At 42.1% G+C, this 24256-nt stretch overlaps 1 protein-coding gene across 4 annotated transcripts in view; it reads right to left on the bottom strand.

Moving 5' to 3' along the window:
* The window catches only part of sbf1 (SET binding factor 1), a 65982-nt gene that overhangs the window by 20897 nt on the left and 20829 nt on the right, over positions 1-24256 (bottom strand). For 2 of the 4 annotated variants that reach the window (XM_069713139.1, XM_069713137.1), the window contains exons 3-23: positions 24000-24137; positions 23739-23867; positions 23420-23530; positions 21245-21316; positions 18881-18910; positions 17028-17133; positions 15480-15612; positions 15256-15364; positions 13600-13713; positions 6453-6530; positions 5759-5872; positions 5517-5645; positions 4672-4770; positions 4330-4537; positions 3753-3865; positions 3347-3496; positions 2757-2825; positions 2460-2621; positions 936-1201; positions 355-527; positions 164-237 (exon numbers count right to left, since the gene is read on the bottom strand). In XM_069713139.1, coding sequence (XP_069569240.1) covers positions 164-237; positions 355-527; positions 936-1201; positions 2460-2621; positions 2757-2825; positions 3347-3496; positions 3753-3865; positions 4330-4537; positions 4672-4770; positions 5517-5645; positions 5759-5872; positions 6453-6530; positions 13600-13713; positions 15256-15364; positions 15480-15612; positions 17028-17133; positions 18881-18910; positions 21245-21316; positions 23420-23530; positions 23739-23867; positions 24000-24137 — 2577 coding nt within the window. The remainder of the gene's footprint in view (positions 1-163; positions 238-354; positions 528-935; positions 1202-2459; positions 2622-2756; positions 2826-3346; positions 3497-3752; positions 3866-4329; positions 4538-4671; positions 4771-5516; positions 5646-5758; positions 5873-6452; positions 6531-13599; positions 13714-15255; positions 15365-15479; positions 15613-17027; positions 17134-18880; positions 18911-21244; positions 21317-23419; positions 23531-23738; positions 23868-23999; positions 24138-24256) is intronic. The other 2 variants (XM_069713138.1, XM_069713141.1) reach the window with 2 other exon arrangements.

Genomic DNA, 24256 nt, shown 5'->3' on the forward strand with positions numbered 1-24256 from the left:
CGGCGTGCTGTGAGTCAAACGCTTCTGTCTCCGATAGACAGACGTACCTGCCGTGACACTGTGAGCCTGAGCTGTAGGTATTGGTGGAGAGGAGAGTGGGCGGGGCTGGGTGGGGTTCTGCGTGGCCTTTGTCCAGTGGGGCGTAAAAACAGGAATTGTTTACCTTTTGGATCGGCGGTAGCCTCTTACTCTCCCTGTGGACCGCGTCTAACGTCTCGATGTGCATCTGAACGATATCTGCGAACACAGAAACAAACGCAGGGATGAGGATTGTTTACATCAAGCCTGGTGTGGAGATACAAGGACAGATCGGTAACAGATCGGTAGCTGTGATGTGTCCCGGTGCCGTCGTACCTGGTATCATGGTGTGGAGAGCCTTCAGGTGCTCGTTCGTCACGCCGCTCTCGTTACACACTTTATCTACGAAGCGGTTGATGAAGCGAACCACGGAGTTGGCCACGTCGGAGCTCTCTGCATCTTCGAAGCCGCTCTCTGTATCGTAGCTCTCCGCCATGCTGCCTGCAATACTGCCAGACAAAATTTAAAAAAAAGAAGCTTTGAACATTTATTTATCTATTTCTAAACGACAAAAAAAGAAAATGAATTTATAAAAATATCTGACAGTAAAAACAAAATGCAGTATCTGAGCGTAGCATTTTGGTTCCATTTACCAACGGTGCAAAGATGCCGTTATTGTTGCATCCGGCTGCGACGCAGCGGCGACTTGATTACTAAAACTCCTCCACTGTCACCTGCCTACTGTCGTAAAAATGAATAAAAATAATATGTGCAAAAAAAGTTCAAGTGCACTGACTGCTCAAATTAAATTTGGAACCTTTATTGCATCATCAGCTTCCTATTTGACCTTTTATTATGCGACTATTTTATGCATCTTAAAACGACTACTGGGTGAAATCTCAGACAGCTGATCGAACCTGTTTGTGACGTAGCTGTTGCTGACGCTCTCCACGTCGCCGAGGCCCGAGCTCCTGAGCAGCCGGTTCTTGCTGGTGTCCAGCGGCAGCAGCAGGTAGCTCATCCTGTTGGCGTAATGGATGGCCTGGCTGAACACGGTGCTCTCCTCCTTCTGCACGCGCTCCGTCTGCAGTTCCTTGCTGAGCGTCGGCCACAGACGGCTCTGCTCGGACGCCAGCTCCAGGGCGCTGATCTCTCTTCCGCTCGCCGACCCGTCCTGCTGCTCCTGAGAACAAATGGAAGGAGGGCTCATTATAGATGAACGACTTCAAGACGCAAAAGAAACCGTGTGCTCAGCAGGATGGGACACTGACTCATTAGGGCCAAAGATATACTGGCTTTTAATGATGCGTTTATGCGTGCGCGATGGCCGCCTCCGTGTGTCTGGTGTGTGTTTTGGAGCGGTAGCTTTGCACGTCCTCCGAAATGTACATGTTCGGTCCGCAAGATGGAACATACACACAAATGGTCGGGCTAGTGTAGCGGCAGCATGAGGGTGGGACAGTGTCCGGGGTCCGGAGGCACAAAAGAAGCAAACAACAACAGCAGCAGGACGTTTTAAAGACAAAGTTAATAGTCCGTCCGTCCGTACAGTGAAAAATAGGCTCGTCGGACTCGTGCTGTGTTCCAGATGTTGAACTTGTGTACCAACACTCACTATTTTGAGTGAATAAGTGCGTTCACATTGACAAGTACAGAAACATGCAGTTCACTACAAGTACCAGGATGATGCACTCAAAACGGTCCAAAAAATACGTGTGAAACTCTGGACACTTTCCACCCTAAATGGTCGCCATCTTGACTAGGTAGAGGAAGGGGGTGGGGCCACTGACTTAAAGAATTTTAAAATTAAGATGTCTGAGGAAGCTGCAGATGTTCCTGAAACGCCGAAAAAAAGTGTTTATTTTTCACTGCTGCTGCTGGACAGAAGAATCAGTGTGTTTATTGAGTGTGTTAAACAGAGGAAACAAAAACACGTTGATTGCTGGGTAAAATAATTAAAGATGTATATATTTTGGCGGGTGATGTGTTCACATGTTGAGGTTGTTTCCAGTCAGTGCAGAACAGCACTGTGTGGATTGAAACAACACTACACTATTTATATTCCTGCACTACACAAGTAAGAGTCCTAACATGGAATAGCACTATTTGTTAGTGCACTAAGGGAAGTATGTCATCGGGAAAACAGCATAATCGTTGCAAACTCAGTACTATTACATACGAGTTCAAGACAAAAAAAAACAGGAATGGGATGGTGCCCTGTTTGAGCCGAGCTGAAATTCTATCAATCGTCGATCCACTGAGACCAGTTTTTCACAAAATAACACGAATGTCAACGTGTTTATTGTTTACATCACACAAATAAGGAAGTCCTATGTATATCTTTACCTCTCTGGTGTGCCCTCTAGTGAAATCCTAGAGTAACACGCAAAGTACATTTTGCAAGTATGTGAACAATTAGGATTCAGCCTGTAGGTTCTTACCGAGTTGTTCTGCTGCCCTCTGTCATCGGTCTCCAGGTACAGAGCCCGGATGTGGTTCTGGACGTCGCTGTAGAACATGGCCTCCCAGAACTGCATGTTGGTCCACACCGTGTGCTCCTGTACGCAGCTGTAGGCAAACTGAGTGATGCCTGCGCCCAGTTTCTGTCGAAGAAAGACGCAAAGAGGGTTTTTTTTCAGGAGGGAGTTGAGCCGCTTTCAGTTTCTGAAGATTCAAAACTGGAGGAAGAAAAGTGAATTTGTGGAGCTACTTTCTCATAATGCTGCATTTCCACTTACTCTGCAGAAAGCTGTGACCAGCGGAAGGAGGGCAGCTGCGATTCCATGTTCATCCATATGTGAACAGTCCTAAACAGAAACAGATGAGCGATGACTAACATACATAAGTATAAGTTATTGTTTATGTTAAACATAAACAAAGACCTGTATCCAAAACAAGTCCAAACTGAATAACTGAAGTTGTCCTGTTTGAGGTTTGAAATTGCTATTTTTTTCAGGTAGTAGGAGAAAGATTCCTTAGTAGTGTGTGTGTGTGTGTGTGTGTGTGTGTGTGTGTGTGTGTGTGTGTGTGTGTGTGTGTGTGTGTGTGTGTGTGTGTGTGTGTGTGTGTACCATATGCAAAAGTCTTCATAGACAGATAAAGTAGGACAGGGTGACTGGTAGAGCCTTCATGACACCAAAATAATAAAATATGGAAACGATTTGAATGCAAATCAAAAGAAAAGTTTATTAATTCATTACAGAATCAATTTTGATTAGTAATAGTTGAAATAAAGTTTATAATCTGGACTCCTCCTGATAAGTAAACTGATATTTATTTGTGTAAAATCAGTGAAGTGTTTTAGAGGTTTTATCGTGTGCAGCGTTACCTGTAAGGTGCAGTTCATCATGCGGACAATGTAGTCAAACTGCTGGTCATCTAGCACGGCTCGGTTCTGTAGGACGTGTTGATTGAGCTCCTGGGTCAGACAAACCCGGGCTGCCCGGCCCTTCAAGGCCCGCAGTACAGCTGGCATCAGCTGGACAGAGGAGATACAATTTAAAAAAAACCAAAAACATATTCAACACAGCAGACAAAGAGATTCAGCCCAGAATTCTAACAAATTACAAAACAACTTGGATTGTTGTTGAACAAGATACACAACAGAAGCGATAACACTTATAGTGTCGAGCTGATCATTGAACTTTAGAGCAAAAGGTTGTTTTGTAAAGGAGAGATATGAAACTCTCCTAAAGTGCCACGTCAGCTTGGTCTTGCCGAGATGTCTCTCTCACCTTCTTAGCCTCCAGCATTTTGTTCTCGAAGATGTACGTGATGCAGTTCCTGACCACCTCCAGCCGGCGAGCGCTGTTAGCCATCACATTTCCATTCCTGTCCACGATGTCTCCTGTGGAGACAGAGAAGGGTTTAGACCCTCATTCATCACTGAACTCCACCTCATTAAACACACACTGTGACACAGTCTGTCTGAAGTCGAGAGTTCACAAAGGAAGCTGGTGGTGCAGGTTTTTACCAACTTGGCAATCCGACCCAACACCCACAGCCCGACAACCAACTTCAACCACGTGTTCTTCCGTCTTAACGTTGTTACAACCACATGCCTTTCGCAGTCTTCATATTTTGACTGAATACAGATGGTGCTCCCAGATTTCCACAGAAATGCAGAAGTACTATATTCCTTTGGTAAAATTTCAGTCAGCAAATGTAAACGCTTTGACTGATTTACAGATGATGAGAACGTCTTCCGACCTTGTGGTTGTCGTGTTAGTTTTGGGACATAAAAACTGCAGATAGCATCTGTCGCAGCTGAACACTATTTGCTGGACCCCTCACTCCCCTTCCTCAGCTCACCCAGCGGCGGCCCGGATGGCACCATGCCCTTGAGCTCGGACTTGACCACAGGAGGTGCGGTCTTGAGCTTGGCGGCGGCGTGATCGATGAAGAGCTGCACCGCGACTTCGTCCAGCACCGGGAACGGCGTCTGATTATGTGCAGTGTTCTGGCTGCTTTCCGATGGTCGCTGGACTTTGTGCATGGCCACAGCGGGATAGGGGTTCTCCTGGATGGAAAGTGATGAAGAGGAAAAATATGTGAAGCGAAGAGGAAACAACAGGACTAACTAAAAAAAAATCAGCAGGGGGGAGGGTAAGCAGAAGGTTTTCTTTGAGAAATGGCATCCGTCAGAGAACGTACGTTTTTGAAGAGATGCTCTGCCAGCTCCTTGACGTGGTTCATGACTTTGTGCGGACAGGCCTCCTCTTGTCGTATCCGCTCCACCTCATTGGCTACCAGCTGTGGAATCAAGACGAGAGAAATAAGCTGGCGTCAAGTTTCAGCATCTTTCTTCCATATCTGAGGCACACATGTTCAAATACTACCAGTGAGCAGTGACGGTGATTATCGTTTTCAAACTGAAATAAGAAACTGAACCTACAGTATACTGAGACAAAACAGAAATACCTCCTGTAGAGAGTGATTAGGATTTAAAATGAAAAATAGGCAATATTCACTTCAGTTACTGAAGGTATCCTGAGGGGTTTCTGACCACTCGTAGTGCAATGAGGCATTTCTTTTAAAAGCAAGCCACAGTTCTGTCCACACAGGTGGTGTGGTTCGGGATTATTTCTATAATCGATTGACCTGTTAATAATTGTTTCAGTTAATATTGAAATGATTGACAGACAATAGTGAAAAATGACTGTTACAATTTCTCACAAATTAAAAAGAAAAAGCAACACTGCAAAATCCAAATATATTAAATTAATTTAATTTACTAAAAACAGGCTAAAAATAACAAATGTCATTTTTATTGACCTGATACACACTCATGCCAACAGTTTCATGCTACTCAGCTGATCAACGGCCAGTGGGAGGAAGGAAGGAAGGAAGAAGGCTGCTTGTAGCAAACGTGGATGTAAACAACGCGGGTTTTACATTGAAAAAGTTCTCTTAATACACTCGAACAATTTTGTTGACCATCTTTTGTAAACAGAACTTTGTTTTGAGCGAGTCGCTGCACATTGTAGCGAAAGACTCACGTCATCGAACAGGTCGGTGGCTCGGTAGGGAGGCCCCCTCTCCGACACGAAGCCTGCGAAGGCCATGCCGTCCAACACTTTCATGAGGAAATCGTCCTCCGTCAGCGCCCTCTGACCCAGGAAGGCCGCCTGTGGAGACACGTTCAGCACCAACGATCACACACATGGCTTCTAAGACGCGTCAATAATTGGTCTGCAATATTCAACTCAACATTATTTACAGTGCGGTTGTATTCTCGTACCTTATGAAAGCGGATCACAGGTTCTGGGTGAATGCGGATGATATGTAAACACCAGCGATAGCCCTGGAAGAGCTGAGCGAAGAGCCACAAGAAAACCGCTCGGATCTCTTTATCCTGCAACGCACGTTATGGTCGAGTTAAAGGACACTCGCACAAAACACACACAAACACTCAATTTGGAACTGAACTAAGGCATCCTGGACAGCATCAAGAGGCTGAAGCCTTCATGCCAAAAAGCTACTGAGAAAATAGACCTATATATATGTGGTGGCAAGGTAAACACTACTGGGCTAAAATTCTCCACATTTTTATTTAGGGCATAAGCAATTTGTTTATTTGACCCTTATCATGTTTTCTACAGAAAGAATGTTTTTCTGCTGACTTCACTGGGTCAAAGTGCTGTAAACAGAGGGCTGGAGCTACTGGAAAACATATTAATTTGTTCAATATGTTGTTGAAAATATAAGGAAAAGGGTATGACATCATAAACACATTGATGGGGGACGTGGGGGACGGAGGGGACGGGGGCTGACCTAGTGGGAAAGGTAACCAGTAATTCCTCTCATTTCCTGTAATACTCTACTGTTGCTGTGCAATTAAGGCACACAAATACCCCCAAAACAACAACAAAAGAAAAACCCGCATTACGACAACCTGGTGCATTTCAATAGGATTACAACTGTGTCTTTCTTGCCTGGATCTTGAGTGCCGAGGTTTGTATGGACTGTGGGGGGAAGGCGTGATCAGCGACTTCCAGCTCTGGATCCAAAGCCTGCAACAATAACAACACAAAGACTCCATCAGTTACACGTGAGCACATCTCCCTTAATTCCTGCCGTCGCTTTGTCCCGCTGCATCAGTGGAACTCTGGGTAATCAAGTCAAGAGACAACAAGATTCCAGCAGTTAACTTTTAAAATGACTCAGTCGGAGAGTAAAGTGGTGATTTACAAGCTCCGTGCTGCCCTGTTAACTACAACGCATTTAGGGTTTGTGATATCTTTAATGACAATTGGAAATTGTTCTTTACTGGGTTTTTCAGTACACTTAATGAGTTTAATTGTTCATCTAACAGACTCAGCAGAGCTCCTGTGGTTCTTTTCTGTCCGGTTCTTCAAAGTATTTATACAAACAGTCAAACCATTTCTATACAAAAGAGTCAGCTTTATGTTCAGTCTGCCTTCTGGCTATTAATATAGGTCACAAATAAACAATTTCAAAATATGACAAACTTTTGGTATAATAAAACATAATGATGATTTGTAATTCACTATTAGTGTCAAATATACTTTCACTATTTGGTTGAAAGCTGTAAAAAGTGTTAACAAGTGACAAATTCAGTCTATTGAAAGATATTTTGTTTTGCATTAACAAAAAACAAAATAAGTTATCCAAATTTTTTGATAGTGTTGATACAGATGTTGCTGCAGTAACAACAGATCTTCCTTGGTAACGGCATTACGTCTCAGGGCCATCACATGAAAACTCATCCAGCTGACTGTAAGGAGAGCAGAGCAGATAAGCCCTGGTTTACAGCTGCCCTCCTACAGCCATTATCATCATTCCTGCAACCTTGATCCGAACCGGGCAATTTAACAAATGAAAGCCCTGAAACAGAAACCCTCGATTAGTTTTCAAGCTTCGTAATTATGTCTTCTTGTGCCTGGGTTCGGTGGCGGTGGTGGTGGTGGGGGCAGGTGTGTGTAAGTGGTTCATATGTTAGCTGGTTGGATTCACACTGGTATTTGGATGTTTGACGTTTTGATTAAAGTGCGCATCCTCCAGTTTCTGAACCTGTCCACACACACAGCTCCACCAGCTGAGGACACAGGCCAAAGACCAAGTGAATCTCTGTTTGACCATCAGGTCAAGCCGGGACAGCAACACTCAACAGCCTCCAGGTTGTAAGTCACACAGCACACAGAGCAGCCAGTCAACATGAACACAAAAATAAAAGGGTTTTCACAAAGAAAAATCACTTTCATTTTGAAGGTGCATCTATTCATTTTGAGCTTGGACATCTTGCACATTTGGAAGTTTCCCTGAGTCAGAGGGTCACAGTTCAGTGTCTGGCTTGACGATACTTTGACACACGACAGAGCAGTGAACCACCGGTTTCAGCCACTTTGCTGTCAACTCTCCACGACATGATCCAGTTATCACCTAAAACCAAACTGAATTCCTACCGGATCCTTCTGACGGAATAAACTCAACAGTATGGTTTGTTGTTCTTGCAAGTCACCCTGTCACACACATTTAAACTTCCTCTAAAGAAAAAATAAACAAAGGACGACGGCAGAGACAAAAGCAGAAGATAACAACACACTTAAAAGGACGTAATTAAATGCAGAGATTAAAGAAGAACATCAGAAGGTTGAGCTCAAAGTACTGTGGTCAGATCATGTTTCTGTGATAAGAGGGCGGACAGAGGGACACAAGGGACACAGGGACCGATGACATGGCGGCTGAAGCAGGTTGCAGGCTGCTCTGACAGCAGGACCCTCTGAACATAATCTACTGACTCAGCACAACAGGAGATGAGAAGGCGATAGAAGATGGATGAGATTTCTGATTTGAGGATAAGAGTCCGACATGGTATCCACGTTTACATAAAAACAATGCTTGACTTGAGCTTGTAGTTTGAGGTCCTGTGTTGCGTTTGTATCTTAAAGGTCAGAGTTAAAAGGATCTTCCCATCCATTCCAGCTATTTGTCACAGATCTGTCAGTGTGGTGAGGGAACCATGACTCATCTTTTCTTGCTTGCTCTGAAAGTCCTTTCTTTCCCAACCTCGCTACAAAGCTGATTCTGAAGACTTAAAACTAATCCATGATGAATGGACTGTGAAATCATTACAAGATTACATCTACTAATCGAAGGCAGCCTCTGAGGAGCATCTGATAAGATTTTGATACCGAGTGCTTTATGAAATTTAAGTGTTTGAATATCAGGAATGCAGAAAAATTGAAAGAATTTGCTGAAAGTAATATGCTGTACACTCAAATGGGCCTCAGGACACACAGGTGTTCTGTATTAATCCATTGTGGATCAGTCTTTTAGTTCTGGTGACCAATTTATACTCCTTTCTTTCCTTCTCTATATCATCTTCTCCTGCACCATTTTTCTTACAGGAGCTGTAGAGGTCCTGAGAAGTATTGTAAATAATTTGACATCATGCATTTCCCTCTTGAAACTTGCATTAACCTCCTATCAAACTGCAGAGCATGCTCTAAACCGCTGAGGAGACAATTATGGAATCAATTCTGCAGTCCTATTAACTAGATCAGACCAGACCAGAACCGGAAATGTAAACTTTTATTCTTGCTTTAACTTTTGACTGCTTTCTAATTAGAAAATATCTCCGGATCAAATGGGACAAATGCTGTGAGAGTCCGTGGGAAGATCCAGACGAATTCAAAACCCAGGCTCGTCACAGCATCCAAACACACACTTGGCATGTCTGTGTTTAAGAATGCCAGCCCCCGCCTCCTCCCAAATAAACACACGTTACCCTCTGCCTCAGTGAGATGACGAGTGATACATCTCCAGCCCTGAGGAAGCTGCAGAGGAAAAACTTCCATTGTTATGCAGATGACACTCAGCTATATCTTTCTATAAAACCAGATGAAACTAATCAGTTAGTAAAACTTGAAGCCTGTCTAAAAGACATAAAGTCCTGGATGACCAAAAACTTCCTGCTTCTAAATTCAGACAAAACGGAAGTTATTGTTCTGGGTCCTAAACACCTCAGAAACTCTTTCTCTAATCGCTTAGTTACTCTAGATGACGTTGTCTTGGCCTCCAGCAAAACTGTGAGGAACCTTGGAGTCATCTTTGATGAGGATTTGTCCTTTAGACACCATATAAAGCAAATCTCCAGAACTGCCTTCTTCCATCTACGTAATATTAATAAAATCAGGAAAATCCTTCCTCAGCGTGACGCAGAAAAACTAATTCATGTGTTTGTTACTTCTAGACTAGATTATTGTAATTACTTGCTGTTAGAATATCCAAATTACTCATTAAAAACCTGCAGCTGATCCAAAATGCTGCAGCAAGAGTACTGACGGGATTTAGCAAGAGAGATCATATTTCTCCAGTTTTAGCTTCTCTTCATTGGCTTCCTGTGAAATCAAGAATAGAATTTAAAATTCTCTTGATGACTTACAAAGCTCTACATGACCAGGCTCCATCATATCTTAGAGATCTTATAGAACCATATAATCCTAGCAGAGCACTTCTCTCTCAGTACGCTGGTCTACTTGTGGTTCCTCGAGTTTCCAGAAGTAGAATGGGAGGCGGAGCTTCAGTTTTCAGGCTCCTCCCCTGTGGAACCAGCTCCCAGTTTGTGTTGGAGGGTCAGAAACCCTCTCTAGCTTTAAGATTAGACTCAAAACGTTCCTTCTTGATAAAGCCTATAGTTAGGGCTGGCTCAGGTAGACCTGAACCAACCCTTAGTTATGCTGTTATAGGCCGAGGCTGCTGGGGGACTTCGTTACATGCTGATCTTCTTTTCTTTCCTCCTACTCTTTAACTGACTCATACCTCACCATCCTTTTCTCTCCCATAGTTTCTTCTTATTATCTGTTGTCTCCATTCAGTTCCTTCACTCGTGTAGTTTCTCTTCTTTCTTTTCCAGATGTCCCGTCATGGAGCTGCATGTCTCTGATCTGCGCTTGTCGTCTGCACCAACAGTTCTTCTCTTGTATCTCTATGCTGTCCTTTTCTCTCTCTGCTCTCCTCTCACCCCAACCAGTCGAGGCAAATGGCCGCCCACCTCTGATCCTGGTTCTGTCGTAGCGTTCTTCCTGCTAAGAGGGAGTTTTTCTTCCCTCTGTTGGAGGTTTTTCTCCCTTATAGAGGAGTTTTTTCCCTCCTAGCTTATGTTAGAATTGTTGAATTGTTGTGTTTCTCTGTATAACATTGTAAAGTCTTGCTGTAAGGACTTTAATGTGTTAAGTGCCATGAAGCCATGAAGCACCACCGTGCCATGGGCGGTGGTTGTCACCTCACAGCAAAAAGGTTCCAGGTTCGAATCCGGTCCTGGGCCTTTCTGTGCGGAGTTTGCATGTTCTCCCTGTGCTTGCGTGGGTTCTCTCCGGGTTCTCCGGCTTCCTCCCATCATCCAAAAACATGCACCTCAGGTCAGGTAACCAAGTTACGCTAGTGGCAGCCTGTTGCAGCAGCTCCCCCTGAGAGCCCCCCCCCCCCCCCCCCCTGTAGCGAAGAAATTTCCCCTCGGGGATTAATAAAGTGAAATTAAAAATTAAAAAAAATAACGTGTTGTGATTTGGCGCTATATAAATAAAGTTGAATTGAATTGAACTCTCCTCTGGTTTCTGACAAGTCTGTCAATCTTTAGCCGGTTGAATTATGCAATGAGACAATAATCAAATAAAATGAATCATTATGCTCTTCATGTGACTGCAACCACACCAACACTAAACCCACAATACTACTCAGGAAGGGATTTATTTGGCATCGTAACACACGTTACAATGATTTCCCCAAATCTAGTAATGTGCAATTAAAATAACTACCAATCATCCAGCTGGTATAAAGATATGAGGATGACACGTGTCCTCCAACGTTTTCTAAGCAGTTGTGTTCTGGATCTTTTCATGAGTCTGATGACGAGCAACAGTGGTGGAATTAGTATTCAAATCCTTTGTCTAAGTTTAAGTACAAAATATATCAATATAAAAATACAATATTCTAAATATAACTTGGAAATTTCAATGCTACTTAAGTTTAGGGACAGAAAAATGATATGAATAATGTCCTTCAGTATGAAAAGAGACTGTTGCTACAGAAAAAACTGCATTTGACTGGTTTACTATACATTACATGAGAGGTTGTTAATACAGATTTAATACAATTATTGCAGCATTTATGGTTGTAGAGAAAAACAAAGTTCTGCTACAAAAACTCTGCAGTAACTTTTGGGAATGTTCACCAATCTTAGCTTTTTTGTAAAATATTGAAAAATGTTATCTTGTTGGGTCTAAAACTTATTTAAATTCCACCTTCTAAGACGTTTCTCTTTGGAGGAACTGCTAACATCTCAAATATCTCAAACCTGTCAACCACACAGCTTTATAGTAAGAGGTAAAAATGGTTGGAAGCCACAAGTTTCATCTTTGAAGATATGCTGTATTTTCAACAACTATTATTTATGATCTTCCGCACGTAAAATATTAATGTGAAAAGTAACTGGTTCATACTGCAGCTGTAAAAATAGCATTGTTCTGTGATGAATCGTATTTCTATTCAGGATTTATTTTCTTTGTAATTCTATTTTCATTTGTGGTGCTTTGCTTTTCAATGCAGGGAAAGAACAAAGTGTGTAAAAGGGGAGTGTGTCGTTTGTACGGCCGCTGTAAAAAAAAAAAACTCAAAGTAATTTACAAACAGTGTTATCATTAGGAGTTTGTGCAGCTGACTGTTTATAACTCTACGGCACGTGAAGACAGCATCGGACGTGACCAACCACCAGACAAGCCAGGAACAACATTTTGTGTTTACCCATAATTCATCATCATATTTCACAAATGATTGCCATCATAACAATCTACAGTGTATCCAGTAAGATGGCCATAAATTGGTTGCAATTTCCTGTGTTAGAAAAGTTCACCTTACTAATCACGTCCCTGAGAAAGTCAATAAAATGAGCCACAGTGAACAAAGGGAACCGGGATGGGAAATCCAGACTTTCTACAGTGATCGTAAAGTGAACAAGGAAACTGAAAAAGTATTTGTTTGCACACTTTAAAGAAGCATTTCTCAGAATGGGCTGCAGCTGGAGGATGCAGAGATGTAATTTATATGCGCTAGACTCATTTGAAGTGCTTGATATGGACACAATAGCGCAGCAGATAAATAGTATGTCTTACTATAAGTGTAAAGGTGATATGGTTATAACCTTAGCAACATCAATTCACCAAGCTAAAAACATCTAACTGAACAGAAACTATATCCCAAAATACAAACAAAAAAAATGCAAAGTTAAAAGAAAAAGTAGAAAAAAAAAGTACTTTTTTTTTTTACTTCATAAAAACTTGTTTTACTTTTCTTTTTCTTTTCTTTTTTTTTTTTTTATAAAAAAAATATATGTAATTGGTGCTGATCAAGTGGTAAAACTTGAACTGCTTCATATTTCTGCTGGTACTACCTAAACAAAGGCAACAACAATGATTCAGACCTGAATACAACAGAGCAACAACAAAGAGATCAAACACAACATGGAGCAGTTAGGGGCTGATTTAGTTTCACTAAACTTGTTTGAGTGCGTGTGCAAAAATGTCTAAGCTAAAACTAAATCCATTGATCCTCTCTTCTGACTGGCTGACCGTCCTAGAGTGTGGCACACCCCAACCAACCACAGTCTTTATTCCATGTTATAGTTTGCCATCTCTACAGCTAAGGGTATTCTTTTGCATACAAGGTTGGACGGTGGGCCGTGCCGAGGGACAACATATGACATCACAAACTTAAATCTAAACGACTCGTCCAAAGTCACAGTTGCTGAATACGGACTGTGTTCCTTTTTCCATGAACTGAGTGTTTGGACAATATTTATATAGCACCAAGACCAGATTTATAATTTAAAAAAAAAGAAAATCTGAATTTATACAATATGTACCTTTAAAACCAAGATGAGTAACACAGAAAAAAAAAACACTGCTGAAGAGCTTCCTGGCATCTCATCCCATAAAGGCCTCCTGGGGACTCTATTGCTTGTCGGAAACCACCCACTGGATGTTAATGTACATTTCCCCGTATTCAATAATAACGTGTATTATGGGTATGAGTGTGTGCAGTGTTGAGGTTTGCAGCTCTTACCATAGACAGTGCAGTCTGGGTCTGGTGTAGAAGAGGTTCAGGCAGCAGCGAGATGTGGACACACTCGGGGATGGTAACTGTGCCTCCGTCCAGGTCAGCGATGATCACATCCAACTGGAAGGAAACACACACACGCTGTAAACATTCCTTTCATCTCTGCTGGTTGGACTGTTCCTAAAAGTTGATACAGCGGCTGATTAGAGCGACTGAAAGACAAATGCAGTGACAGAGAAAGTGGTGTCGCTCAGCAGCTGCTCATTACACAACGCTGGCTATCGAACAACAAAAACCACACATTCACATTTCGCCGCAGACAGGCTGCCCGGACGATAACCTCTGACCCCAACGACTGCTCGTGCATCGATCAAGGCTTGTGTCTGCTGCATAAAACACAGCGTCTCGTTGTCAGTGAAACTCGTGGCTCCATCAGGGCGGCAAGGCGAGCGGCACGCATCAGGACACGGTCAGACACATTTAACAGGAGTGATCATTTCACTCTCAACAAGCCTTCATAAGATGGCCGCATATCATTTTCTTTGATCATGAGAATGAGACACTAATTACTGTTATGTTTCCCGGTAAAAATTTACCTTGGCAAGGTTTGCAAAGAGCGTTGTATGAGAATCTTGTGAATCGAAAGAGGTTAGCGGGTAGCAAAGAGCCAGATGGCAGCAGGGTCAGTTTAATATCAGACAGATGAATCATTGTTTACATGAAACATACTCCTCATTGTAACCAAAAGTCAGATCCATGTCAGAGCAGCTGAGGGTCTATTCAAGTGTATATATATATATATTTAGAAAGGGAATTCCATTCCCCTCTGTGGGGCTTCAGCCATCTGACTTCATCACATTAAAGGGGGAATCTTCCATAGTTTTGTCTTTTTAGGGCAAAATTAAAAAAATGTTGGACCGTGTTTCCTTGAAGTTGAAGAAAGATAATCTTGTTTTAACAAGTCAGACTACTTCAGTTTACTTTAGTTAGTACTTTTGTACTTTACTTTACTCCTGATGTTCATAGTGGTGTGTGAGTATTGTTTAAAGTCAGAGTTAGAGTCAACCTATCCTTAATACTGTAGCTGAAGAGATAAATTATCCTTTAAAAAAAAAAAGCATGCTCTTGCCACCCAGAAATACTCAAAAGGCACAGAGCACTGCACTGTGGGAAGGTTCAGCTGTATTCAGTTGTCCTCTGACAACCAAACCTGGTGATGACCAACACACTTGTTTCATTTCCTAACGCAAACAGTAGCACATGGTTGTTTTCTACTCTGCTATGCAACAGAATGGTAAACAGAAGAGAGGAACTGCTTCCAGTCAGACAACATAAACGCTCTGTTTTTTTAATTTTTTTATATCTGTACAGTTACGACTCCTGTCGTTTGGATCATGAAATAATAATAATTTTAATGTCCGTTTGCTGCAGGGGTTGTATTTACTTCCGTTCACTTAAAAAAAATCAACAAACGTTTGCAGACAACTGTACGTCTGAACACACTCATTGTCTCCTGCTGATCTCACAACACTTAAATATTAACACTGAATGGATTCCTTGCTGCTGCAGCAGTGATGCAGTTTTCTTTAAGACTAGTAGAGTTTATTTTGTCTTCTGAATCATCGTCTCACATTTACTGTATTGCAGTAATGATGAACCCACCAGTTCTTGTGTCTCAGATCGGAAGAAGGAATTGACACCGATGATGAAAGGTGTGGGAGTGCTCAGGACCTCGAGTAGTTTCCCTGGTAAGATGGGAATGTAGGTGAAACTGGGAAAATAAGAAGAGATATGACATATTATCTACCGTCAGTGCTTTACGAACAATAATAAACAGAGAGTGATATAATGACACAGCAGGGAAATTCTGTGGTATGAGAACACACCTGTATTTGAGGGGGAACATGATGGCCAGCAGTCCTCGGCAGGCATCTGTGAGTCTCTGGTAGCTGCTGGACAGGAACAGGATTTTATGTTCCGTCAGGGCGGCGCAGAACAGATACAGCACGTTGATGATACCTGAGGAAGAACAGAGCACAGGCAGGACTTCACTGGCCGTCCCGAGGGTCCAACACGTCCCACTGAAGGAGGAACTGAAGTTCAACAGCAACTAATGCAGTCATCAAACAAATAAATATCACTTATTCCTACAGGAACATAAAAAATGGACTTCCTAGTTCAGAGAAATCTAAGCCGTAAATTGGATACAAATTAAACTATATAAAAGGATGGATAATACAATTCTAATATACATTTTACATTGTTGAGGGCCCTTGTTTTATCTATGATGGCAAATCTTTTAGCTATATATTACTGATACCAACAACATCTATTCAACATTTGTGAAGCTTTCAGATGAAGTCCTTTAAGTGTTCTCAGTGTTTAATTATGAAGCATATACAGTAGATATGAAAGTAACTAAAAATGAGAAGTTTGCTTACTATAATTAATACACATTCAAAATATCTGATGACAGACATGGTTGAACAAAGAAGTCAATCCTTGCTTTGATCCCATCTTCTTTACTTTGTGTCGTGGTTTACGTACATTTTCTTCACTGTGCATTAAAATCCAATTGTTGCCACCAATACAATACAATACAATGTCCCTTGGGAATGTAAAAAGCAGATTATTCCATTCATGACTTGTGTTCAACAGAAATCCTGTAATGCCAAATATTTTACACATTTTGTTCAAATTGTTTTATACTGACATAAAGAACTATTTCACAACGCATTATGTGTCTGTCCTCAAGTGTTGGGTGTGATGTTATACGGTGTTACGGCTGGGGATCCTTCACTGGTACAAATACCTTTGATGCCGGTTCCTCGACAATACTTTTTCTATACCGATTTTATCAAATCACTTTTGACAAACAGAAAATGGCATTACTGCAAAAATGTTGTAGTTTTATAGCAGTTTAGAGGTGGAGAGGGTAACTCCAGGTTATTGTCTTTAACTATAATTTACAGATGTCTCCTGAACGCTCACATTCACTCTACCGAATGAAGCTGTAATTTAGAGACGCCCCCTCAGCGTGTTATTGTGGTTCCCGCTGCTTTTCTTGCTAAGACATGAACTGTGTAGAAATCAAAATCCACGTTGACACAAACCACTGACGTGATGATTTTAAAATACCACAGGTAACTGATACTGAATTACAAGTCATTTTTAATAGCAGATAGCAATCAAGCAATTCAGTGCCATAAAATTACAGTACCCAACCACAGTGCCCCAGCATATATATGTTTATCTGCATATCTGTGTTGTGTATTGATATGGGTGTTGTTGTTGTTGTTGTTGTGGGCTCTGTTGTGTTATTGTCATTATGTAATTGTGAGTTGGTATATACTGCACTGTGCAGTCTAACAGCTGCGACACAGCAGCTCTGGATGATGTAAATACAGAAAGAAGCATTAAGAAAAAAGGAATACCGAGCTGTCTGAAGAGCTGAGCCACGCTGCCGCCACTGACGGGAAGGGAGTCGTTGATGGGAGTCTGGATAACTTGCCGATCGCCAGCGCCTAATGTTATAGTTCGCTATAGATTAGGGGAGAGAAGAGAAAAGGATTGAAAAGAGGGTGAGAAAAAACCAGAGAACGAAAGCCATTTTCTCAGAAAGTCCAGGTTTGACAGCGAGGTTTAATCAGTTGTGCGCCTGGAGAGCAGCGTGAGTCAGAGACAGAGATGGAGGATCCCGGGAGCTTAGCAGCTACATGACAAATCAAACAAAGCCATTCCAGCTGATCGGGACGTGAATGAAGCAGTGCAGGACGAACCTTACTGCAAAACAACACCAGCACCAACCATATCAAAAAGCCTTTATGGGCGACACAAATCCAAGAGCCATGGCAGGTGTCATGTGCAGAGAATTTTCCACTGCAGTCTGATGTGGAAAGCGACTGGTCAGGATGACTGATCAGGATATGGGAAATTCACTTAGCCTTGTAAAGTGTACCCTGAGATAAAGTTAATATTGTTATTTAGTTCTTATCTGAGCTTAATTGCAAAATATAAAAATGTTGAAGTATTGTCCTTGTTGTAAGGTAAAATAAGTTTAATAACCGTCCTCCATCACAGAGAACCAGATTGACTTCTGTAGACCTGGAAATCTGCTCTAGACAGAGGACGAAGCCAAAAAATATTTATTTGTGTGTGGTTTGGACAACAAACACATCCGGGAGTGGAAACAGATTATTTAGACTACGAAAAAATAGGACTCAATAAAATAATATAAACCCAATATTACAATAGAACTAAGGATTGCAGTACAAGATTAGGCTGTTTGATGATTTCTTACACATCAAGCTCATTATCCTTTATCTTCAATTAACACTGAGAACAAGTCAAGTTCCAGATTTACCCAGTAACAGTAAACCTGGAACGTATGGCTGTTATTATCTCAGAAGCTCAGAAGAAGTGCAACATTATCTCATGCACTCTGCAGCAGCAGTAATCGTGTTAGCAGCCATTGTCGAGCTGTTAGCAAGTCAATATAGTGAGCCAACATATGATCATCTGGGTGTGTTCAATTCAGTTTCTTGCTGTGGTTCTGTTGCTGCATTTCAGAGATTTTTCTGAGATTCGATAAACTGGAATCATTTGAAAATCTAATTTCTGTGTTGCATCGTTTGATTAATAACCGCGTGGCTCTGATGTTGAACACTTAGTGAATCATCAGGGCTGGACGGCCATTGGCTTCAGAGGTTACTATACTACGGCCTTCCCTACTTGTCAGAGTAGTGAACTAATTTCAGAGTTGGCAAATAAATGCTAACACAAAGTCAATATTTTGGTCGTGATCAAGATGCAATGGTGCAGTTGAGATAATCGTTGGGCAAGACACTAATTTTTCTTGTCCAGAAGCTGAGTGATTGTGGTTTCTGCCTCAAGAGGACTTGTTCTTGCTCGTCCTCATTAGATGATGTTATCTGGAAGTCTACTGTGTAATTTCAAATGTACTACTTTTTCTATTTTCCAGTTCAGTTCCTCATTGGGGCTCCTGCTATTGCAGGAATGAAACAAAGTGACGATCAGCGGTCAAATGTTTGTTATCAGGACGACATAGAAAGGTTGAGAGGCTCATGCTTGTAATCACATGGGGGAGTCTGTATGTAAAATGATCAGTTGTTGGTCACATATTGAGCCTGTGTCCAAGCGTTCTGATTGGTTCTCCTGCCACAGGAGGTGTGCATGGATTGGCTGAGGGGACATGAGTGGAGAACAGAAAGCTGAGAAAGCTGAGAGGTGATTGGTAGCGAGGGAGAATGAAGTCAGGCTGGCGTACCAAACTCTCCTCTCTCTCCTCCTGGCCCGGCTACACAAGCACCCAGAGAGAGAGAGAGAGAGAGAGAGAGAGAGAGAGAGAGAGAGAGAGAGAGAGAGAGAGACACACACACACACACACACACACACACACACACACACACACACACACACACACACACACACACACACACACACACACACACACACACACACACAGCCGTAGGATAAGACACAGGTTAGAAACAATAGGAGTGAGGGCACCGAGTGCCCAACCTTGACAACAGTATGACAGTCATGGCAAAATTAAGCTGCACAAACAATAACATCATAAACGTAAATGGCAAGATAATGACCGTGTAAAAATGTGCGCAGCATTAGACATGACAGACACACGTGCAAAAGTAAAGCTATCATTTGGCATTCGGCAGCACAGTAACAGCAAGAGACAACTTATCGTTTGGACTCAAACGCAAAATATACACAACAATAACAGTAGAAATAATGGAACATTCATCGATAGAGCAGTAATAACAGTGACAGGGGAAAAGAAGTATGCAGATTATATTACTTTACTACTTTTACAACTACTAATACGGTGTGGGTCACACACACACACACACACACACACACACACACACACACACACACACACACACACACACACACACACACACACACACACACACACACACACACACACACACGTACACACACGTACACACGTACACACACACACACACACACACGTACACACACACACACACACACACACACACACACACACACACACACACACACACACACACACACACACACACACACACACACACACGTACACACACAGAAGAGGAGCCTTATTGAGCACAGAGTTTACTTTTGTCTTGTGACAGACCATCAGAAGCTACCAAATGAGCCATATCAACTCCTATGTCCCTGCATGGTTTTGAAATTACACTTAGACGATAACACTGGTCTGATGAGGGGATTTCTAAAGTTCATATATTTTCATTTCAAAACTGAAAACCTCCGACAACAGTTTGTCAGTTTTTATGTGAAACAGGTAGTAAAACTGATACTGACAGACTTCCTGCACAGACTTCATCTTTCAGCCTTGAACTCACCGACACACTGACTAAAATTCACAGAATTACATGCTGCTCCACCTTTGTAAATCACCCACTTCCCATCAGGCCACCAGTCTTAGGGCTGTGTAAACTACGTAACCTGTCTATCACACAGTAGTTTAAAAAAAGGTTGTTTTTTAACAAGCTGTTTTCGTGTAGAAATTGTGCTCCCTATGTAAAGAGAAGCCATAAAATAAGATGCTGATATGTCAGCCTGCCCCATCAAGAAAACTGTGTAGCTTAGTAACAAGGCCTGGTTACTAAGCTATGATTGGACAGTTGCTGTTCAGGGGACGAATAAAATCAAATTAAAATGTGGTCTGTTTGAAATTCTGTTGGAATTCAGATTTTTACTGTAACATTACTTCACATTTGTGTACATATTTGCATACGCACACAACATAGAACTCTCAGGTCAGCTTTAAGGAGGGTTTGACAAAAGTCATTGGACTTTTGATAGCGCTGCCACGACAGCAGGTATAATGGTGGGGATTATTTCAATGTCCTGTTGCAGTTAGCATGTAGGATGTGTGCGTGTGAGGATGACGTGAATAGTCTGTGGTAATGACAGACATTTAGTGAGAATAACAGAAGTCCTGTGTGGCTTAACGTCTACAGGAATGCGTGTAAATGTGTGTTTTTCTTTCCAAGTGGCCTGGAGAACAGAACTGTTTGTGCTTCACTGGAGAGAAGCGGTGCGAACCCATTTTTACGGGCCCTTAAGGATGATGAGCATGTGAACTTATGAGTGTTTGTGTTTTAAAATGTGTGTGTTAGTGTGTGAGGAGAGCTGGCGCATTAGCTTCGCTGTTTGGGTGTATATGGGTGTTAATGCTGATTAGATCTGAATCCTGTCATTCAGAGGCTGCGCTGCCTGGTAGGAGCCATCTGTCATCACATATGGTCCCTGAGAAACTGAACTACGACCTGCACAACAACATGGTTCACTGTGTGTGTGTGTGTGGGGGGGGGGGACAACGTGAAAATAATGCTTTATCAATAACTACAGCAAATTAAGTTGATGACAAATGGGAGAGAAGAAAACAAGCAAGGAAATGATTGAAATGATCCTGTGGAAATACACAAAAAAGCAGGTCAAACATATTTTGAAGCGCCATCGATCACACATGATTTGAAATGACTGCGAGAAAGAACACATTCCTTAGAACAGAAGAGAAAACACCGGTCCATTTGATCAACAGAATCAATCACATCGAGCTGGTTGTTGATTGGTGAAGTTTACAGAATGGGAAAGTTACCTGGAGACAGGCCAGCAGCCAGTCACAGGCCTGAGGAACTTTGTCTAAACTACAAACTGGGGACTCATCTATCTGTAACACAGAGGAACCGGTGTACTGTTGGGTGCACACAAATGACACACAAGGGTTACAACATCTGTAAACCACAGAAGGAAGGTTCAGAGAAAATCAACACTTCCTACCGTATGTGCACCACGAGCATGAGTACGTGATCAGAAGGTTTGTTTTAGTTTACTTGCACAGAAAAAAAGTATAAAACACAAAGAAGTCACTATTTTTTGGAGGCAAATGTTAAAAAATAAAGACATAAATGGTAAAATGTCATGACAATCAAGTTGCTTAAAATAGAGTTAAATGATCTTTTTAGCTGCTGGTGATGCAAACAGCATATACATACAGTGGTGCTTGAACGTTTTTCTAGATTTTTTAATAAATATGACTAAAAGCATCATCAGATAGTCACTTAAGTCATAAAGGTAGATAAAGGGAACCCATTTAAACAAATAAGTTAAAAAATATTATACTTAGTCATGTATTTATTGAGGAAAATGATCAAATATTTCATATTTAGGAGTGGCAAAGGCATGCAAACCTCTGCTTTCAGCGTCCGCTGTGACCCCGTCGTGCAGCAAGAACTGCAACTAAACTTTTGTGGTAACTGTGGATGAGTCCTGCACATTGACTGGGAGGAAATGCAGCTCATTCATCTGTACAGAGCGGCTTCAGCTCTGAGATGGTGGTCCAACGTCCAATAACAACATTTCTATTGGATTGAGGTCAGGACTTCCAAAACACTGACTTAATTCTTCTTAAACTGTTCCTTGGTACAATAACGTGTGTGTTTCAGGTCGTTGAGCCACTTTCTCTTTAGATTCAGTTCACTGACCCGATGTCCTGACATTTTACTTCAGAATTCGCTGGTAGAATTTATGATTCGTTGTTCCAATAATGATGGCAAGCCATCGTGGCCTTGATGCAGCAAAACAGGCCTCGACGCTGGTATTACCACCACAACGTTTAAGAGATGGGATGAGGTTCGTATGCTTCAACTATAACACTTCTTATTTAAAGTTATACACTTCCACAGATGTGTGTTGTAAAGATCAGACTTTGATATATTCCTGTTATCTAAATAAAAACTGGGCATCTTTCGATTTTTTTTTTTTGGTCACATTGACACAGAAATATTGAAAACTCTAAAGGGTTTCACGAACTTTAAGCACCACTGGATGAGCAAAAACGAAAAACTAATTTTAATCGAATGGGAGCTTGTTGCACATTAAAGACATATATTTTGAATGTGATGAGTTACTGATAAAATGAAAGACGTGTTATATAAAGGCAATGGTCAGGTAGTGTGTCTCATACGCTAAACGAAAACACAAACGTGTATAAATATATGGCTTGCAAAATGTGATGATTTGGTCTTTATGTGTTAAGAGTCACTGGTAGTCTACAAAGGAGGCCATGTGTTCAGATAACTATGAAATGAATGCCTCCCTCAAAGCCCATCTGACCTGAAACAAAATGTCTACCAATGTGTGTTTCCAGAACAGCCAACTGAGCGCTCAGTGACACACTGAGAGATCTGCAGTAAAACCAGTGTTATGAAGAGGACTATGTACTTCATACATGTGTACACTTCATCACTCTTTGTAGACAGAAATCCGTAAATTATTCAATTATCCAGGGAAACAGGAGGTATGTTACAAGCACTTCTGCCTCTGTAGAATCCTAATTTATTTTACGTGTATTCATACTGTAGTTTACACATAAAGGAATACAGGGTCCAAACTTTTCGACCACAACTTATTGTTTTTGTCATAAAAAGCTCACACAAGTTCATGCTGAACAAACGAGCTCTACTACTCACTGAGCTACTTCTACATGCTGCTAGCGGCCTGAGAACGCTGCGCTGCTGAGCCATGCTTGGGGAGGCATAAGTAGCATTGACAGTGTAGGAAATGAGTCTGAGTAACGGTGTCACAGTTTAACTTCTGCTCCTCCACGACAAGAATTGTAGCTGCTGCTGGTGGGATAATAATACAGTTTACAGGAACAGCTTTGGTTTATAGAACACCTAAACACTCAAATCATGATCAGATCTTTGACTGCTTTCATTGGGGGTGGGGTTAGAGTATCTATAGATATACAGATATCTATGAGTGGTTATACCTGGGAGCCTCCAGCGATGGGGATGACACAAGTGAGAAGATTTCCGACTACTGTTTCCAAAGGGGCCGACAGGCCGTCTACATGGACGGTGTAGATCAGACCCAGACAGTTCTGTTCAATGAAGAGGGTTGAAAACAGAAATCAAGGGTCATCCATGCCAAAAGGTCACACAATCCCCAATTACTTTAATAACACAATATCTACACTAAAGGAAATAAGTGTTTCCTCTCATACTAAATCCTCCTACTGAAAGTCGATGCACAATGCAAACCCCCAACACATGTTGATGTCATATTTGGAAAAGTTGTGTATTTCATACCCTGAACACCTCGGTGTGATCCAGTCGGGACACCAGCACCAGGCTCTTGGGGGCGAAGACCTTAGCTTGTTGGACAACGGCCGGCTGCTCATCTGCTTCATCCGCCTCGCTGGCCTTCGCCTTCTGCAGCTGAACACAGAGCAGACACATTATTGATAGCACATCAGCCCAGCAATAATCTCGCAGCCGACTTGGGAACCCCCGAACATTCAACTCCCAACACAGATCCCTCTGACACTGATGAGCTGATGTCTGTCTCACCTGCAGGTTGTCTAACCCCTCCCAGAAGGTGAAGCAGGCACCGTAGTGGTGGTCCGAGTTGATGTCAGTCAAAACCGCTACAAAGAAGGAGGCCGGCTGCCGCTCGGGACCCAGCTGCCAACCGCTGGGTTGACAGAACTACACAGGAGGAGGGGAGGAAGGGCGTGGGAGGAGGTGGCAGCATCGGGGTCAAAGGTGAAACACCGACATGGATTGGGATCAGATGGTGATGGGAACAACAGGACAAAAGAAGAGAG

The sequence above is a fragment of the Brachyistius frenatus genome, unplaced genomic scaffold (genome assembly GCF_029030835.1).
Source record: "Brachyistius frenatus isolate BFR_SWC_R1_liver_20210118 unplaced genomic scaffold, ASM2903083v1 Contig_116, whole genome shotgun sequence".
Classification (NCBI taxonomy): Eukaryota; Metazoa; Chordata; class Actinopteri; family Embiotocidae; genus Brachyistius; species Brachyistius frenatus.